At 47.6% G+C, this 18,344-nt stretch overlaps 1 protein-coding gene across 2 annotated transcripts; it reads left to right on the forward strand.

Moving 5' to 3' along the window:
- The first annotated feature begins 323 nt into the window (after window positions 1-323).
- usp42 (ubiquitin specific peptidase 42) lies at window positions 324-13,462 on the forward strand. Of its 2 annotated transcripts, none has more exons than XM_030340533.1 (18): window positions 324-448; window positions 2,058-2,307; window positions 3,227-3,436; window positions 3,725-3,835; window positions 4,070-4,169; window positions 4,690-4,757; window positions 5,066-5,136; window positions 5,250-5,332; window positions 5,453-5,564; window positions 5,692-5,832; window positions 6,309-6,409; window positions 6,646-6,805; window positions 6,922-7,650; window positions 7,776-7,849; window positions 9,150-10,316; window positions 10,466-10,758; window positions 10,989-11,089; window positions 11,194-13,459. In XM_030340533.1, exons 2-17 carry the CDS (start codon window positions 2,067-2,069, stop codon window positions 11,060-11,062), a joined length of 3,735 nt encoding a protein of 1,244 aa, XP_030196393.1. In that variant the 5' UTR covers window positions 324-448; window positions 2,058-2,066; the 3' UTR covers window positions 11,063-11,089; window positions 11,194-13,459. The 2 variants fall into 2 exon arrangements, with proteins under 2 accessions (XP_030196393.1, XP_030196394.1); XM_030340534.1 differs by lacking the exon at window positions 324-448 and adding an exon at window positions 1,128-1,589 and having other exon boundaries at window positions 11,194-13,462.
- Window positions 13,463-18,344: the final 4,882 nt, after the last annotated feature.

An 18,344-nucleotide genomic window follows, 5' to 3' on the forward strand; every position in this document is an offset into this window, starting at 1 on the left:
GTTGTGTATAAGTGGCTGGATTCGTGTGTGCTTACAAAGTGAATAATCAAAATTAAGAATTTTATTTTTGAAGATCCATACTTCCTAATATGTATAGTTTGTATGTTTTTTCACGAGATTATACATGGGGAGATCTGGCGACTGGATACATCAGTCAAGTCCAGTGAGGGATGTATTCTTCTGCATACGCCTGTAATGAATAAAATAACCCGAAATGTGTTTTACATAACGCAAGTGACACAGTGTACCGGGAACTGAACCGAAAGAACACAGTATCTCTGCGCACGTTCGTGACGGTAAATTAAGCCAATCAGAAATCGTCTTTTATCGCAGACACCCGGATGTACCCGTGGGGCAACTGTCTACGTCATTGTTCACCGCCGGACGCCCGCTCGAAATAAGGGAATGGATTTACAACGACTATCAACACGTTTATAAAATGCGATAGGTGAGTTTATTTAAGTTTCCACCAGAGACCGATAGTAACGTAATGCAAATGTGTTATTGTAGAGTGCTCTGCGCGTTCAGATTGGCTGTGGTTGCCTTTCACCGGCTACCAGTCACTGAGTGTCATGTCGGAGGGAGCAGCGCAGCGAGCGCCACACAACACACCGGCGACGAGCCCCTCCTTGTGGAGGCTACTCATTCCGCACCGTACCACCCCTTCATCCACGCTATTCTGGCATTCAGTGTTATTTTCTTAAGGAAGCGGACACCATGTCATCGTGTTATTGTATCACATCGGGTACGGTCCGGTAGCTTCGCTCCGTGGCGTAGTAACAGCACTTCACATTGCACAATGGCAAGGTTAGCTCTGCCCCCACCGCCGCGCTAGCATTGTTCGCCGTTACCATGGTGTTTGTGGCAACGCACACAGCACACCTCGCCTACTCAGTTGCGACCAAAACACCAGAAGGTACACTTGAACACCCCCCTCCTTGTCTGTGCAGCGCCAGGGCAATGATTCTTTCATTATGTATGAATAATTCACAGCGTTGCGTGCCGAGGCCTAAGGGAAGTAGCTAGCTGTGAAGCCCTAGTAGCCGATGTGGGCCAGTCTGCTACGGCAGGTGGGAGGGGACAGCTGCCGTAAAGGGGAGGCTGTTCAAAGCACTGCCGGATGCTGCACAAGCAGGGCCGCTGTTCTAGGACCCTCGTTTTTCAATGCCTTCAGGAAGCGTTTTTTTTGTTGGAAGCACAATACAAAGCTAACCTAATGCCTAACTATATCGAAAAATACATGAACTTAACCATGTATAACCTAATTCCTTGACCTAACCATCTCTATCCTAAACGTAACGATCTCTAGCATAATACCTAAACCAAACCAGCTCAAATGCGTAATGTTTTAATGGGACCCATTACCGTAACATATTTTTCAACGCCATCATCAGATTAAATAATTCGCCTTCGCGTGCGCCTTTAAGTCATAGAAACCTAAACCATAAAACAAGGGTCCTATAAATGCGGTCCTGAAACTGCAGCGTCGGAATTTGCAGGGACATAGTATTGGACGTTAATGTTTTTCTCTCTCCGGCATACTACTGCAATTGGATTACAAACCGAAATCCAACGTTGCTCCTTGGATAGTGAGAAAGCAAACATTTTTATGCTACGTTGTTTTAAGGGGTATTTAAATGTAGTACAATTATCTTACATTGGCACATATTAGTTTGTCAGCAGTAGTGGTCAACTCTGCTGTGTTTGTTCATTTTCCTGTATTTTGGGGGGATTTTTTATTCTTAATCAAGTATCCAAATCATGTATGCTACATTATCAACAGTAATTATTGATAGGTTAATGATTGAATGTCCTATAAACTTGGTCATTCTCCGGCCTTGTTTTTAACACCAACGTTTGAAAGTGAAACTGTTCTGCTCAGTTACGCAAATTAAAAGCGAAAACCATATCTTCTTTTGCATCTTTAGACATGTCAATCATTCCAAACTGTAAAACTCAATTTTATACTGTACAGTATCATAGCGATTGTTCCTTGTCTTAAAGTCCATTAAACCATATTAATATTTCTGCTTCTATATTTCTCTTCCCCCTTCCAGCGATGAACAATGACCATAGTTGACAGGTCCTCAGAGAAGTCTGACCTTGAGTCAGTCGGGGTCAAGCACGCCGCCTTCACAAGTGGAGACGTGGGGATGGACGGCAGCTGTTCCAGCAGCTGGGGAGTCGGCCCCGCCATGCCCGGTGACTCCCCAAGGGGCAAGGCCACGGTGGGCTGCCGGGGCCCAACGCCGGGGGCCACGGTCTTCAGCAACAGCCCCCACTCCATGGAGCGGCCTAAGGAGCCGGGTAAGAGCTGGGTGGTGCCCGCAGCCGAACCACGGCCATGCATGTTGATTATAAATACAATATAAATGTCATTCAAACTTGTTGAATAACAGATGGAAATATGCAAATTGACTCAACTCAATATGTCTACGACGATGTTGAGTTCCATGCGACTCTTTCACCGGATCAGTCTTGTCATCTACAGCTGGCAAGCTGGGCGATCTCTAATGCGTCATGGCTTTGAGGCGTTGTGTTTATTATTTGGCTTTTTGTGTTTTGAAGTTGTGACAGTGAGGTTGGCTATCAGTCCTTCTCATTTTGGTACAGCATTAAAGAGGCACAGGTAACAGACGTGCTGAGGCAAGCAGGGTGGCATGGCGTTCCCCTTTTAGAAAGAACATTAAACACAGACAGATGGAGTGATGCACTACGCAGGACTTATGCACTGTTGTTATGCAGACAGACCTTAGCCCGTAGTAACAGGCTGAACTCATTATCTAATTACCACTCCCAGGCTGACCCTGTTATGTAACCAGGCTGGGCCCTGATTGGAGGACATGGATCAATTGGCCAAATGCATGACCGGAAAGGAGTTTTGATTCTACACGTTTGCACTCTCCCCCGGGTATTACCGCTTTATAGGTAATATCAGGGGACTAACAAAATGATTTTTAGCAGGAAATTATTAGGAACTACCTTGTTTCCTCCACAATGGGTATTCCTGTTCTTGGATTAGGCAGTGCTATGCCACAGTCTACTTGTCCAACATGCGTGATGTATGGGACTTCGCTTCATCTGAGCCAGCTGTCATCCTGCCGCCGCCGCCGCTGCCGCTAGGCCGTCAACAAGGCAGCATTCATGTGTTGCTTGCTCTGCGTGTAAAGCGACGGTTCTGACAATGGCGCGGGTGTCTGTCTGCGGATGTTGCGGCTGCGTGCAGTGGTGATGACCGGTGGGGATGGCATCGCCCTGCCCCAGAAGGTCCTCTTCCCCCCCGAGCGCCTCAGCCTGCGGTGGAGCCAGGCGCAGCGAGTGGGCGCGGGGCTCCAGAACATGGGCAACACCTGCTTCCTCAACGCAGCGCTGCAGTGTCTGTCCTACACCCCGCCGCTGGCCAACTACATGCTGACGCAGGAGCATTCAAAGACATGTAAGTGGACCGTACTCAGTCCCTCCTGGGGGGCCTCCCCAAACTCTTTCTGGTGTCGGGGGGTGTAGAGACCCATGGGAGGCTAGAAAAAAGCAGGATAAGAGGTGGGATGTACTTTATTAATCCAAGACTGGAAAGTGGGGTTAGTTTGACTGATTGTGATTATTGTTATGCCTCTCTGTCTCGAGAGACATGTTTACTTCTCTGCTATATCTAGAGACATGTTCTCTGTACTCTGTGTTATTTATTCATTTGATTTTAATACTCTTTTTCCCTTTCCTGTGGTAGGTCATGAGCCCGGGTTCTGTATGATGTGCACCATGCAAAACCACATCATACAGGCCTTTGCCAATACTGGAAACGTCATCAAGCCTATCGTGGTCCTCAACGAGCTGAAAAGTACGGTTTGTTGTTTTGCAGGACACTTGCATGCCACAGCTTTATTAGTTATTAACATCTAAAAACAAGAAAGAAAATCCTTGCCAAATGTATTTGGGTCGTTATTCTATATTTTCTGTTCTAGTCATCTCAACCACTCTCCAAGTTGCTGTAAATCCCGACTTGTTTCCAAACCCAAGTGGATAGTTCTCTTCACAGTGGGCGTGACTCTCTAACGTTGTGTGCTCTTGGCAGGGATTGCTAAGCACTTTCGCTACGGGAGTCAGGAGGATGCTCATGAGTTCCTGCGCTACACAGTGGATGCTATGCAAAAGTCCTGCCTGCCTGGTACAAAGTACGTACTTTCATGCAAACATATAGTGTGGGGACATGACAGTTTGAATATACTTTCGGTTGCATTTTTAACAACTCCAATGGGAGGCATATGTTCAACCTGTTTCTGACTGTGCCCATATTGCAACCTTGTAGATCCCTACATATGAGGGCAGATTATTGATTCTGCCCTAACTGGTTTGTTATAGTACTGGGCGGATTTGACAAGACCAGAGGTTACTATTGTAATTGTTGTTGTTTTTTTGGAGATCTGCAATGATTTATGTTTGACTCACCCTCTCTTGAGGTGTACACTGTTTTTAAAATTGGGCATTTGTAGCAGTGTTTGTAGTTTTAGTGGTGCCTTAACGATTACTCCCACATCGTAAAACTCTTCTGCCATGTTACTGCATAATTAAAGAAAGACATTTAAATAAACCTTTAACAAATGTAATGAATGGGTCTATTTTTTCAAAGGTACTCCCAGGTTTGTCATTGCCTCGATAATACTGAGACATACTAATGTCATCAATCTCTTCCAGGCTGGACAGGCAAACACAGGCAACCAGCTTCGTCCATCAAGTCTTTGGAGGGTACTTAAGGTCCAGAGGTGAGCTGTTTGCCAGTACCTTTTCTTCAGTGATAATTAAACAGAGCAGGGCTCCAGAAGAACACTGTGGGTTGATTTTGGGCTGGGTGGCTGCACCACCATAGAGGCTAGTATCAGCGTACGGCTGAGCCTGGTTCTAACCCCAGCAGTGAAGGATGCTGTGGCAAGGGGACTGTCAAATAATGTCTAGTAAATATTATTGAAAGCATTCATACAGAAAGGCTATAAATATATATAATTGTTTTTATGATCTAGTCATTGGCGGCCAGGCACTAACGGAACACCCCGGCTTTTTCTTTCCTCCACAGTGAAATGTTTAAACTGTAAAGCAGTCTCTGACACGTTTGACCCTTTCTTGGACATTACTCTGGAGATCAAGGTATGCCATTGAGCTCTAAAACCCTGTTCTCTGCCAACCATGCAATGGATCTATACTGTATCTGTTTGTGTTGGACACTTGTGTTTATATTCCCCTTTGTTCTCTCCCCGCAGACCGCTCCCAGTGTGGGCAAGGCCCTGGAGCAGTTTGTCAAGCCGGAACAGCTTGAAGGGGAGAATGCCTACAAATGCACCAAGTAAGCCACCAACCAGTCCTTCCATCCGCTCTTCCATCTTTCCCTCCACGACACATTCTCTCTTAGGAGCAGAGACAGACGTCCGGTCTTAACATGTTCTTTGACGCGTTTGTCTTTCAGGTGCAAGAAGATGGTCACGGCCTCCAAGAGATTCACCATCCACCGCAGCTCCAACGTGCTCACCATCTCACTCAAGCGCTTCGCCAACTTCAGCGGAGGCAAAATCACCAAGGTGGGCGCCCGTCGTGAAATCCCACACCTGGCTGTGGACGAGGTGGCGTTTGACCGCCGTCTGTACGGCCCTTAACACGAGTGAGGGCGAGTGTCTCTAAGTGCGTGTGTTTCTTCTCGTTCTCCAGGACGTGAGGTACCCAGAGTACCTTGACATGCGGCCCTTCATGTCCCAGAGCCAGGGCGAGCCGCAGGTGTACGGTCTGTACGCCGTGCTGGTCCATTCTGGCTTCAGCTGCCACGCAGGACACTACTTCTGCTACATTAAGGTATTGAGGCACTTTTGCTTTCTTTTTTATTGAGAGGTGATAATGCATGCTAAAGTTCTTTCTGTTAAGCAGTCTTCATAAATTGTATGAAGGATGCCTACATTGATCGGTTTGGATTTAAATGTTGCTTTGTCAAAGTCGAATAGAAAGTTATAAATGTCCATCAAGTGAGATTCATAAGATGAAGTCGGTGTTGTCGGCCAAATACCATGTCAACATTGTCTAGAGGTGGTGTTAAGGGGTGTGTGTGTGTGTGTGTGTGTGTGTGTGTGTGTGTGTGTGTGTGTGTGTGTGTGTGTGTGTGTGTGTGTGTGTGTGTGTGTGTGTGTGTGTGTGTGTGTGTGTGTGTGTGTGTGTGTGTGTGTGTCTCGCCGGGCGTGCCAAGCCGTCATCTAACCGGCTGGGCTGTGTAAAAAGGCCTTGTGTGTGTGGTACTGCAGCTAACCTTACTACCCTCCTCTCTCCTGTCATCACAGGCCAGCAACGGTCAATGGTATCAGATGAACGACTCCTCCGTGTCCATCAGTGACATCCGATCGGTGCTGAACCAGCAGGCCTACATCCTGTTCTACGTCAGGTGAGCACGCCTGGCCAACCGGCTGACACGCCCTCGTACAGGGACAAAGGATTACAGTATTTAACGTGTATCAGACATGTTCCCTGCAGGGTACTTCAGGGGGGTACAACCGCGTTGATTGCGCCGTGGCTGGATGGGATTTCATATCCTTGCTTCATCTATAACGTTGATAGTGAACCGGTTGGCACGTACAGGCCCTGGCTCTGACCCGAGTGTCTGTGGTCTGTGCTCCCCAGGTCCGGCGAGGCTAAGAGCGGAGGGGAATACGCTCATGCGACCGTGGGTAACCCCGGCCAGTCCTCGCCGCGCCCGGTGGTCCTACCGCGCATCAACACCGCCCCCCGGCACACGTCCACAGGCTTCATCGGCCCGCAGCTGCCGCCACACATGGCCAAGGTACCGCCGGCCCCTCACTGTGCGCTGTTGCTCAGGAATTGTGTACGACCAGAGGGTCACGTGACCCTGTATAATCCGATGTATCACCATGTGTAATTGTTAAATGTGCTCCTCAGAACTCCCTCCACCTCAATGGCAACGGACCGCTGAGGGAGTACCCGTCGAGCTCCAAACTAATCACCAGCAGTGGTGGCATGGGGAAACCCGCCCACTGCCCATCCGCCTCCTCCTCTTCCTCCTCCTCCTCCTCCTCCTCCTCCTCCTCGACATCCTCCCACACGCTGACCCGGCCCACGGTGATCCCTGACTCGGACAAGAGGCAGAAGCTCTCCTTCTTCATCGGCCAAGGCAAGCAGGCCCGCCCCTCCTCGTCCATCTACGGACAGCCGGCCTCCTCCTCCTCCTCCTCCTCCTCCTCCTCCTCCTCTTCTTCCTCGGCGCAGCCTACCTCAGACGCCCCCCGCTCGGACCTCCACTTTGTCCCGCGGCAGCTCCACCACGCCAACGGCTCGTCGTCGGGCAACGGCGACTACCACCACCGCCGCGGCAACGGCAGCGGCCCGGCGTCTTTCCTCGTGCCCTACGACCACGAGTCGTCCGAGGAGTCGGACCAGGAGACGGCCGCGGCGGCGCTGGAGAACGGCGGCGGCGGCATGGCCCAGGCCCGCCTCAACGGGAGGAGCGGGGCGGGGCACGCCGTCTACGGGCCGGCGCCGCGGCCCACCAACGGGGAGGCGGGGGCGCCGCACCACAACGGGCAGACCAACGGCGTGGCCAAACCCGGCCACAACGGGCACCGCAACGGACACCCGAAGGTCAACGGGAACGGCGACGCCCCACACACGGTAGCGTTGGCGTGCTTTGATGGCGGATGTTTAGGGCAGGGTCTCCTAGGTTACGGGTCTTACTGTGGAGGTGTGGTCGTAGCCTGAATGGAATTGTGAGACGTCTCGTGTTTTGTGTGTTTCAGACCAAAGCCGTGAATGAGGGCAGATCGTGCCATGCGACAACCAACGGCTCGACGTCCGACCACAGTCAGCCAAGGTGAGATCACCCACGACCCTCTTCCATGACTGGACTAATGGAGGCTTTTCCACTGCTGCCTATAAGCCAGGCACCGCGCCTCTTCAAAGTATATAGGTGTTAAAAGAATTATGATGACTATGCACTTCTGTTCATGGCATCTTCTGCTAATTTGACAGAACATACAGCCTACTTTAGCCTAATTGACTATACTTTGGGGTAATATAGTATACCGTAATTAATACAGTACATTACTTTGAAACTGAACCGTGGCTGGCCTCAGAGATGGAGAGCCCCTTCTTTCCCATTATGCACCGTATTCACAGCCGATCATCCATCCTCATACCGTGAGGTTCCTATCGATTAAGAGTTCACACATATTCAAAAAACTTGTGAATGACGCATATTGGCGTATAAAACAGCGAGAATACACTACCGACGTGCACCTACGCGAGCAGGCATGCGGGTAATCCCTGCCTTGTTTTTGTGTACTACCCTAAAGCACGTAAACTTTACAATGGAAAACCAAAGTCCACAATCAGTGCTCCGCAGTAAAGCAATTTAAGGCAGGGTGTCTATTGCCGGGATCTAGCAGGTAGTCCAAGTAACCGCGGGTGATAACTGCAGGGTTAGGGTTGGCATTAATATAATTAGTTAATATGTAAGCGTAATGTAATTGCTGTAAGCCTACTTAAGGTGCTGTAGGTAAGATCTATACCAATATGATCGAAGTGCTATTATTTGAGTGAAATGTGTTGTGAAATGCCATAGCCATCAGTCAGCTAAATTAGTGAGTGATATGTGTGAATATCTGTTTCTTGACTGCTGTATGATAAAATGTAGCTTCATGACCGCTCCCCCCCCCCTAATTTCTGACCAATCAGGGCATCTCTTCTCTTCTCTAATTGGTTTGGAGAATCCATCTTCTCAATCACATGCTCTCACACAGCGTTAACATAGCTTCACCAAAGGTGCGTGAATGCAACACTTTACAACGGCAGAGAAACATAGGGAGGGAGGGATTGCTTATTTTGGTTGTTGATTTAAAAAGTCATGCCCGCTTTTGCTCTGGTTTTCCTCCTCTGAATTATTGCCTACAGCAGCCTCTTTATCCTGTTTTTATACAACATTTATAATGCACAGGTTTATTATTTTTAAAATCCATGATTGTTTGACAGAGAGAATTTGAGTCGCCTCGGAACAATGATTCCACTGTTCACATTTTGGCTGCAGCACATTCCCCTCCACTTAACTTCATTTGCCAGAAACCCCGGTAATGTCATCCGACTGTCTAACTGTTGTCTTTCACTTGACTCTCCAGCCAAGAGAGCCATAGCGCTGCCCCTGCCACCACCACCACCGCCACCCAGGGAAACTCTTCTCGGACCCCGGCGGCCGCCTGTGAAAGCCAGCCCCCCGCGCCGCTGGACCCCACGCCCAAACATACAGCGGCCTCTGACGCTGGCCCTCCGTCTGCAGCCCCCGGGGCCCGGGGCCACGCACCGGCTCCCAGGTCCTCCGCTGCCTCATCCTCCCTCTCCTCCGCCTCCTCTTCCTCCTCCTCGTCCTCTTCCTCCACACACCAGGAGACTCCTCCCTCGGAGTTACCTCCTCCTCCTCCTCCTCCTCCGGCGGCGACCCCGGGGCCCGCCGCGGCCCCACACAGGGTGGGCAGCGGAGGGGGGAAAGAGCAGCAGCAGCAGCAGCCAGGGCCACCGCCGACCAACGGCCAGGCCCCGAGCCCCACTGGGAGGCCCGAGGGCGCTGAGCCCCAGAACCCAGCCAAGGCCGGCCCCAGAGGGGAGGAGAGGGAACGCCGTGGTTCCCGGGACAGGGAGCGGGACCGGAGGTACTCGTCGGACCGGGGAGGGCGGGACTGGGACCGCCGCGGCCGTAGCCGGGAGAGGGACTCGGACGGCGACCCCCGCTACAAACGGGACCCCCGCAACCCTCATCACCACCACCATCACCCCCGGTCCTACCGAGAGCGCTCGCCCGTGCGGGACCGCCACCACCGGGAGCGGGACTGGGAGTGCGAGCGGCGGTGGGAGCGCACGGCGCACCACCCCCGGGAGCGGGACCGCGACCGCTGCTCGCACCACTACCACCGGCAGCGCTCCAGGGGGGAGGAGCGGGACCGGAGGGCCCGCGAGGAGCCGCCCCGCCGGAGGAGCCGGGAGGGGAGGAGCCGGGAGGGGAGGAGCCGGGAGGAGAGGAGCCGGGAGGGGAGGAGCCGAGAGGAGAGGAGCCCCTTGCGGGACAGGGAGCGCGACGCCGCGGCCCCCACCAAGACCAGGGCTTCCCCGACGCCGCCTCCCCTCTCTCCGCCCAGACGGGCCCCCAGCAGGGAGGGCCCCGAGCGCCGGGGCGACGCGCCTCCTCTGAGCGAGGACAGGGAGGACAGCCAGGAGGCGCAGCGGGCGAAGAAACACAAAAAGAGCAAGAAGAAGAAGAAGTCGAAGGACAAAGAGAGGCACCGGGACAGCGGGTAAGCGCCCGTTGAGTCGACCTGTATTGTTGAGCCCTTCAGTAAACACTTCGCAGGATGTACGAGTGTGACACCGCCTCATTTGTTTCATGTTTGTTTGCCAATGCTTTTGGTAACAAAAACAACCTGTTCCTGTCGGCCCTCAACAGGAACTCTGAGGAGGAGTCTGACAAGGAGGGCCGGTCCTCCAAACACAAGAAGAAGAAGAGGAAGAGGAGGCACGACAGCGACAGCGAGGCGGAGCGTACCCCCGACGGCCAGCGCAAGGCTCGCAGGGTCGGCGGCGAGGAGGAGAGAGCCGAGGGCGGCAGAAGGCGGTGTCACGGCGATGACGGTCACAGAGGCCATTCGCCGGAGAAGAGACGGCACGCCGGTGAAGGCGCCAATGACTCCCTCGACCGACGGCTCGGGTCTTCGTCGCAGAACCACAACGGACACGCAGGTACGACCGCCACGCTGAGCTGAACTGAACACGCAGCCGTCACACTCATCCAACTGCTTTACTCAGAAATATGAAAATGATTTTTTTAGGTAAATGACACAAAATAAAATCACACTTTGCATAATTTGTAGTTATAAATCATGTCCATTTATCATCCACTTTTGGTATGGTGTAATTGATTTGATTGTAGCAATTGATGAATTGTTTTTAATGTCATTCGTTTTTTAAAGCTAATGGTTGCAACGGAGTTAACGGAGGTTCCCAGTCGTCCTCCAGCAGCCTGTGCAGCTCCACACCCCTCTAACGCAGCCCTGCTGCTGCCACTGCTCCAGTAAGCAGCCCCCCCCGCTGGGCCCCGACCCTAAGGGTTTACCGTTGATCTTCTGCTCAACAGCCGCCCTGCGAAATCTCTCAATCCTCTCTTCTTTCTTTCAGACCTGGGAAATACTGTACAATACTTCTATGATGGGGTGAAAGAAAGAAGAAAACTGTCAACAGCAAAGGAATGAAACTCAATCCCCCCCCCCCCACACACTTTTTTTGGACGTGGTGCTTAATCAATGGGAAGACACTGAACTTTGACCCGCCGATTTATTTTGCCCAAATTCTGTACACTTCTGGTTCACACGCTTTCACTAAAGAAATATCTACGACGGGAATTAAAAGATTAATATATACTTGTACAAATGCAAACAAAGGACAAAAAGAACCCAATACCCCGACGCTTACACATCTCAGCTGCTGCTCAGTGGAAGACTCAGGAATATATATATACATATATATATATAAATATATATATATTTATATATATATATATATAGATTACACACACGCATAACCATGGTAACATCCATCTACTTCAGTCAAACAACCACAATACGGGGGAAAATAAGCGAACAAACGAACAAGCTAGCAAATACTGATGCGTCGCCTTGGAGATAAACTGCTGTACCGTTGCAAGGTGGCATGCAAGTTTCTTTTTGAAAGATGTCACCATATCTACATATCGATACTGGCACCAGAAGGATTTCCAGTTTTTATTGTTTTGTATTTAATTTAATCGCTATGGCAACAGACTCATGGATGGAAACTTTCGGGGGTGCTGAGAGGGACAAATTAAGGATGCCGCCACACGTTACCCTGGACACACTTGACGGCCATTCCCTCCCCTTTGTTTGGTTTTTCTCCCTTAAAGCTTTTTTCGGTTTCCCCGGTTTCCCCAACTGCCTAAGTTTCCATTGTATTGGATTTTCGTCTGTCGTGGAGGTGTTCTTGAATTGTTGTTGTTGTCCCTTCTCCCTGCCCTCATCTTTCTCCTACTTTCTTTACTCTATTTCAAGCATTCAAAAAAAAAGCATAACAAAAAAAAATCTTTTACTATATCATGGATGTGGAGATTTTGTTTTCTTTTTTGGGTGTTTGATTTTACACGTAAAATACAGTTTTGTTTCTTCTAGCACCTCTTGAGAAAGAATACTGTGAATTTAATGTCTGAACTGTACTATCAGTTGTTTTTATACATTACTAGTCCTGTATCAGGATTATCAATAGGTTATCTTTATGTTGATGTCGTTGCTTGGTTTGTTTTTAGAATAACCACACCATCATTTATTCCACATTCTATAAACGCAAGTCAACTATAGGTATGTTGTTTTGATTTTTTTCCGTTCTTCTTTTTGTTTACTCGAGAAAAAAAAAAGTCATGGTAATGTCATACCCTACATTCAACAATAGCATGTCAAGATTTATACATTGTACATGGTATATAAAAATGCCTTAAAATACATTTGTTAATATCAGAAATTGTAATTGTCTTTCTCTGACTTTGTCTCCAAAATCAAAGTGAAAGTACTGACTTATGTCAACAGTTTCAAAGTGCTCTTGGCTCCATTTGTGCCGCAGCTTAATTCAAGACCCCCATTTTGACAATAACTTGACGCTATTGGTATGCAAAACTTGAGTAACCTCTTGATTGTGGTCTTTCTGTAGGAGTTCCTGTTGGACACAAATACAATGACTATAGTTGATGTTCAATTGGAAGAAATAAATGATTACTTTTTCTTTTAATTGTCCAGAATGAATACAGGTCTGAAAGACGAATGAATTAGTCTACTTTGAGTTTCAGTAAAAACCAAATCAATATCTGTATTCTTTACATTGGCACAACCTCAGGTGAAACAATCACAACAGGCATTCTCGTCTGTTCTACATTTGTATATATTAGATGTATGTTATGCTTGTAATGGGTGATGAACATCCAACCTAGTGGTGTAAAAGGGGGCCCGTTGATACTGACAGATATAAATGTGTTACATCTTCTCTCCATGGTACACAGTAAAAGGCGCTATTAAAGACAACCGCAGGGTTTGGTTTGTTGGTGTTGATGTGATGGACACTTGGATTGATTCTGGACTTCGGGCGCCTGTTTTTCTCTGATTCAGAAGAGGATATTTAATAGTGTAAACCAATTAAACCAAACCAGAAATGGAACCAAGGGGAGGGCTACCACCATGACTATTGTGCTAACTCCTTAATCACAAACAAAAAATGCAGACTACCATATGTACATATTATATACATGAGAAATGTAAAAGAAAATAACTAATTAACCTTTTTGTTAAGGATAATTACCTTAAATAAATACTGAAAGGAAATTGACTTGGGTGTTCAGTGCATGAAATAAACTTAAAATGACTGTACAGAATTATACATGGTTTAGCAGCTTTTTTTAAAAAAGATTGAAGTAAACCCACTTTAGAGAAACGTTTCATGTATATTTTAGATTCTTATTATCCAGCCCTTGTTCAGTTCCATTTATTTTTGGTGGAAATAAGTATGGGAAAAACTCTTGCATCCAAAGTAAATTATGCATCCTTGATCTCGTTGCTGAGGAGCTCAAATTAGTGAAGTGAATTTGTTCCTTTATTTTTTTTTTCACTCACTTGGTTGTACTCAGCCGTCCCCGGTCTCCGCTAGATGGCGATAGATCCGCAGCAGGTCAAAGACAGACATGGCCCAAGAAAGAAGGTTAGGAATCTGATAACTAGCAAGCTTCTATGGGGTCAGAGCATGGGTCAGCGTGTCAGAACAGTCTCATTAATAATGAATGCACAGAGAAGGATTCACAAATGTATTTTGTGATTTATATATAAATTACTCTCTTCTCACAAATACATTTCAATGCACACACAAATGGATATCGGTATGAATAAATGTAAAATAAATCCATCCGTTTCACAAACACATTTCGCTCCTCTGCCGCAGCTCGCCTGCCAAGTGGTTTTCTTAATTAGTTAATTGGTTGCATCTGGTGCGTTTTACTTAAGAGGGAACCGGACAGTGCGTTGGTGTGCTCTAATGTTTGGCAGTGTAGCGTCTCCCAAACGCGGTATGTTGTGTTCCCAGAAACCAAAACGTGTGTGAAGACTTTTTGAAGTAAAGAGGAGCATCTCGTGTGAACCTGATGTGAGTAGAGTTGTGTGGCAAAGCACAACTGTCGTGACTTGTATGTTGAATATAAATCACAGATAATGTGTGAAGGGAATCGGGGATTGTATTGGTTTAACTCATTTGAAATTTAAATGATGATTCTACGCCTGAAAGTAACATTTTAGGGACTATACATTCAAACTTGTCAAAGTAAAAGGTAAATCACTTGACTAATGACGGTCAAATAATTAGTATAACTTGTATTAAAAAGCTTGATTAGTTAATTATCTTAATCCTTATTTAAAAGTTGGATGATCCCATAGGACCTGAATTTGTATTGTCAGTCATTTATCTGATTTAATGGAGATGGTAGATGTTGAACTGTGGGACAGTGCCCAAGTTTGGGGACCATGAGTAAACTGTTACTTCCTTCAAAGGTCCATCATGGATATTTAACTGCAGTTCTGTGAGTATCCCGACTTAACCATGAAGATGAACTGCAAACTGTAAGTCTTCCGTTTCTCATTACTCTTGGGCACATTGATGTGTTTTGGCTTCCTGGTGAGTTAACCCGTTACCTGAAGGTTGATCTGAGTAGTAAGTGTTTATTGGTTCATGGGTTAATTAGGTGTTTGGTTTATGTTGGTTTTAATGATTTGTTAAAATGGTTACAGGCTCCAAGTTATTGTTGTAGGCTGGAGTAATGGGTTGGGTTCTGATATCTTCAGTCTTCTTTCCAGCTACTTTCCTGAGCTCTGCATCTTCAACACATAAGTGTTGCTTCACTGAGGAGGGTGTGGTCTGAGTGAGCAGAGGTGCATACTAGGATACAGAGCTGTCTCAAGTCTACAGGTCTGTAGACACGCCCCCTCAGGGGAAACCGAGTGTTTGAGAAACCGTCGTGACGTCAGTTACATGGACTGGAATGTTCTTTAAGATGGAGACCGGGATACAGAAGGAGGAACACCAGGGGGAGATGAGGGGGCTCCTCATCTCAACGACTTAAACACAACTTCATTCTGACACAGAGAACCATGGAACACATTCAACAGTCCCCTCCAGGCATTGTGACTCCTCAGGAACAGTTTCATTTCCAAGAAGGTCTTATTTGGGGCCATCCCCAGATGGATCCTGCTCCTCAAGAAACACCCCCTCCACTGGGTGGTCTTCTGAACAGATGACCTCCTACCTGTCCTCAGGCTGACTAAAGCTGCACCGTTTGCATCTGTGAAGGCCCCTCATTCAGGAAACCACTGGACTACAAAGACATGACTTCAGAGACGTTGAATAAACCTGGGACACATTTGGGAGACACCAAGCATAATCCATCACCAATGTGGGACGCCACTGAAGAATGTTGTACATAATTTGCGTCTCTGGAGACATTGGTTGTTCTGTTCTGGGTGCCCTGGCAGGAGAGCTGGGGGTGGATGATGGAATGTTATTTGGCATGAGGTTTTTACCCTGCATGATTGTTTGGCCTTTTATGGCTCAGTGGTGTGTGTGTGTGTGTGTGTGTTTTGGGTTTGGCATGAGATGGATGTTTTTTGAACATCGCTAGGGTTCTACTGTTTGTCTCCCACACACGCCTGGCATGGGGTTCTACGTGTCTTTGGTTCCACCTGGCATGGGGTTCTACGTGCGTGTCCTTGGTTCTGTGTGTGTGTGTGTGTGTGTGCCCGGCTTTCTTTGACAGTGATAATGTTCATACGGGGGTCTGTGTGATTGGCTTGGGATATTGGAATGGTCAAATAAATCATACCTGATGGACGGCCACACGTTTACTTAAGGGCCTCCAGTAGACATGAAGAGCCCTGAGTGACGCTCCGGAGCGATATCCAACACACTGGGCAGGAAGGAGAGTATCCAAATCAAGTGTAAAAGGCTGCAAGCGGCGTGTTCAGATCAGTAACTTCAAACTAGGACTACACCAATCAGGATCAATGGAGGACGGACACCTAAAGGCATTCCACAAGGAGAGTCTGAAGTTGGATAGGGACCTAAATGGGTATTCAAGATGACCTTCAGACCTGTAATGAGACGGCTCTTCCTACCTGGCTGGATTGATGGATAGCCCTGTGGATCTTGTCTTGCTCTCAGTTGCACGTCATCTCAAGGATTAGCTGAACGATTGGTTCCCTTAAATCAGAATCAATCTGGGAACTCCAACTAGTGCGCTCTTCGAGCTGAAGTTGTGCTCTTCAGCTGAGGAGGTAAGGAAGCCTTCACTGGGGCTTCAAGGTGTAAAGAGGATGTTTTAAAGTGTTCCATGGTACTCTGAAGACCGTTGTTGTGTTCAACTGGCTGAGAGGAAGAACCCTCACATCTTCCTCTTGGCCTTTCTCCTCTGAGAATCCTGGCGCCATCTAGAAGGATATTCCAGCTCATGTAACTGATGTCACGACAGATTCTCAAACACTTGGTTTCTCCTGAGGGGCGTGTCTATAGAACTGAAGACTTCAGACCGCACTGTATCCCAGCATGCATCTCTGCTCACCCAGACCACACCCCCATGAGTAGGATGCAACACTCTAGTGATGGAGATGTAGAGTTTTATAAGTAACGAGGGAGCAGACAAAGGTGATTAGGACACAATGGCATATCAAGTCTGTAAATCTTTAAACCATGAAGATGGTTGGATAGTTCAGGAATTGGGCTTCTTTTTATCATGGGCAGTCCTTTCACTCAGATGCCCACATATCACTGGACCTGTACATGTGTTGGCTGGTTGGCATGAGTTGCTGTTGGTGATGAGGCGGTCAGGGTGACGTTGCAGGGCTATGGTCGAGCTCAACGTTTAGATTTGCTCTGCATGGTTTGTACCCTGAATAATCTAGATAATTGTAAAATGTACAGGGTTTTGTATTGAATGATTTTAGGTTTAAAGTCGTTGTGGGTCGTACATGGTAGTTTGGTTCTTCGTACGGTTTTGAGTGATATAACTTGTACACACTGGGTGCATAATAATGTAAAGGTACACTGAATATTAATGACCAACAGCAACAAACAGATCACATCAAGGTAAGTCTGTTGGCTGTGTTTTAATGAAGACCATCGCTGGACTTCAGGATCTTCCTCCGTTCAGCTCAAGGTGAGGCGCTGGTTCTGTTTTTTCTTTGGTTGGTTCCGGCCGGAATGTTCGTATTCCAGTCGGACAGTTTGTGCTTCCCGCCGTGGAAGGTTCTGAGTGCGGTCACTTATTTAGTCCCAATGGTTAGCATCGAACGTTGTAGCCTTGACAACCATAAGTAACCACCTGGCAGTTAGTTGGACGGGAGTCCCCTGAGGGAATCTGGCGGAACGTTCTGGATTGTATTTGCGTGACCTCGAGCCGTTGCCAACGGAAACTATTTTTCAGTCGTTTCCATTGGGAATTGTTGTCCCTTATCTTAAACTTAAATTTGATATTAAATACATACTGACACGTACGTCGTACAATATGTTTAATTTCCGATGGTTGCGCCGTACTTTTAACCACGTTGACGTGATGGGACTCTCTCTGCGTACTAAACAGCGTTGTACTTGCGGGCCCATTTTGGTGAAGGCTGAAAATCATTTCAAGGTGGAAGACAATTTGACATTTCTTCAACGGTACCCAGCACCTGAATATGGCTGAGTTGAGTATATTTGATTTAACATCGATACGGTTTAGTGTTCTTTGTTCAGCTTTTGTACGTTCTAAATATCTGCTGTCATTAATTGCCACAGAAGTTAAACCCTACCCAATGGAATGACGTTAAACAACGACTTTGGTGTAGAGTTACCAACTGGATAATATCAAAGCTAAAATAATGGCCATCCTTCCCACATGTTACAGTAGAAGATACTCTAGAACTGTACAAGGTTAAATAGGTAACATGTAGTTTGTCCCAAGGTGTCTGCCTCCTCACCCAGAGCCAGACCGCCACCTCCTGTCAGAAGTCCTCCAGAACAGGTCAGTGCTCTGGTGCGAGTAGTCTTCTCAGGTCAGTTTCGATGCATGGCCTGAACCACTTCTCTCTTTTTATTTATTTTTTTCAAGTCTTTTCTAGCCTTGAGTTATAAAATAATTTAATTAATTGTGTAACTCGGTTTTGGATGAGTCAATTAAGTTTATTGTTGGGCAAATGCTGATATAATCCTGCTGCTGTAGCTGAAAGGTGAGGCTGGGTACCGGA

The sequence above is a fragment of the Gadus morhua genome, chromosome 18 (genome assembly GCF_902167405.1).
Source record: "Gadus morhua chromosome 18, gadMor3.0, whole genome shotgun sequence".
In the NCBI taxonomy this organism is placed as follows: Eukaryota; Metazoa; Chordata; class Actinopteri; order Gadiformes; family Gadidae; genus Gadus; species Gadus morhua.

Bases quoted from the DNA above. Each gene is read 5' to 3' on its own strand.
- usp42 (XM_030340533.1), top strand. From the start codon at position 2,067: ATGACCATAGTTGACAGGTCCTCAGAGAAGTCTGACCTTGAGTCAGTC. The intron at 2,308-3,226 runs GTAAGAGCTGGG...GGCTGCGTGCAG, and splicing joins GGAGCGGCCTAAGGAGCCGG to TGGTGATGACCGGTGGGGAT. The intron at 3,836-4,069 runs GTACGGTTTGTT...TGCTCTTGGCAG, and splicing joins GGTCCTCAACGAGCTGAAAA to GGATTGCTAAGCACTTTCGC.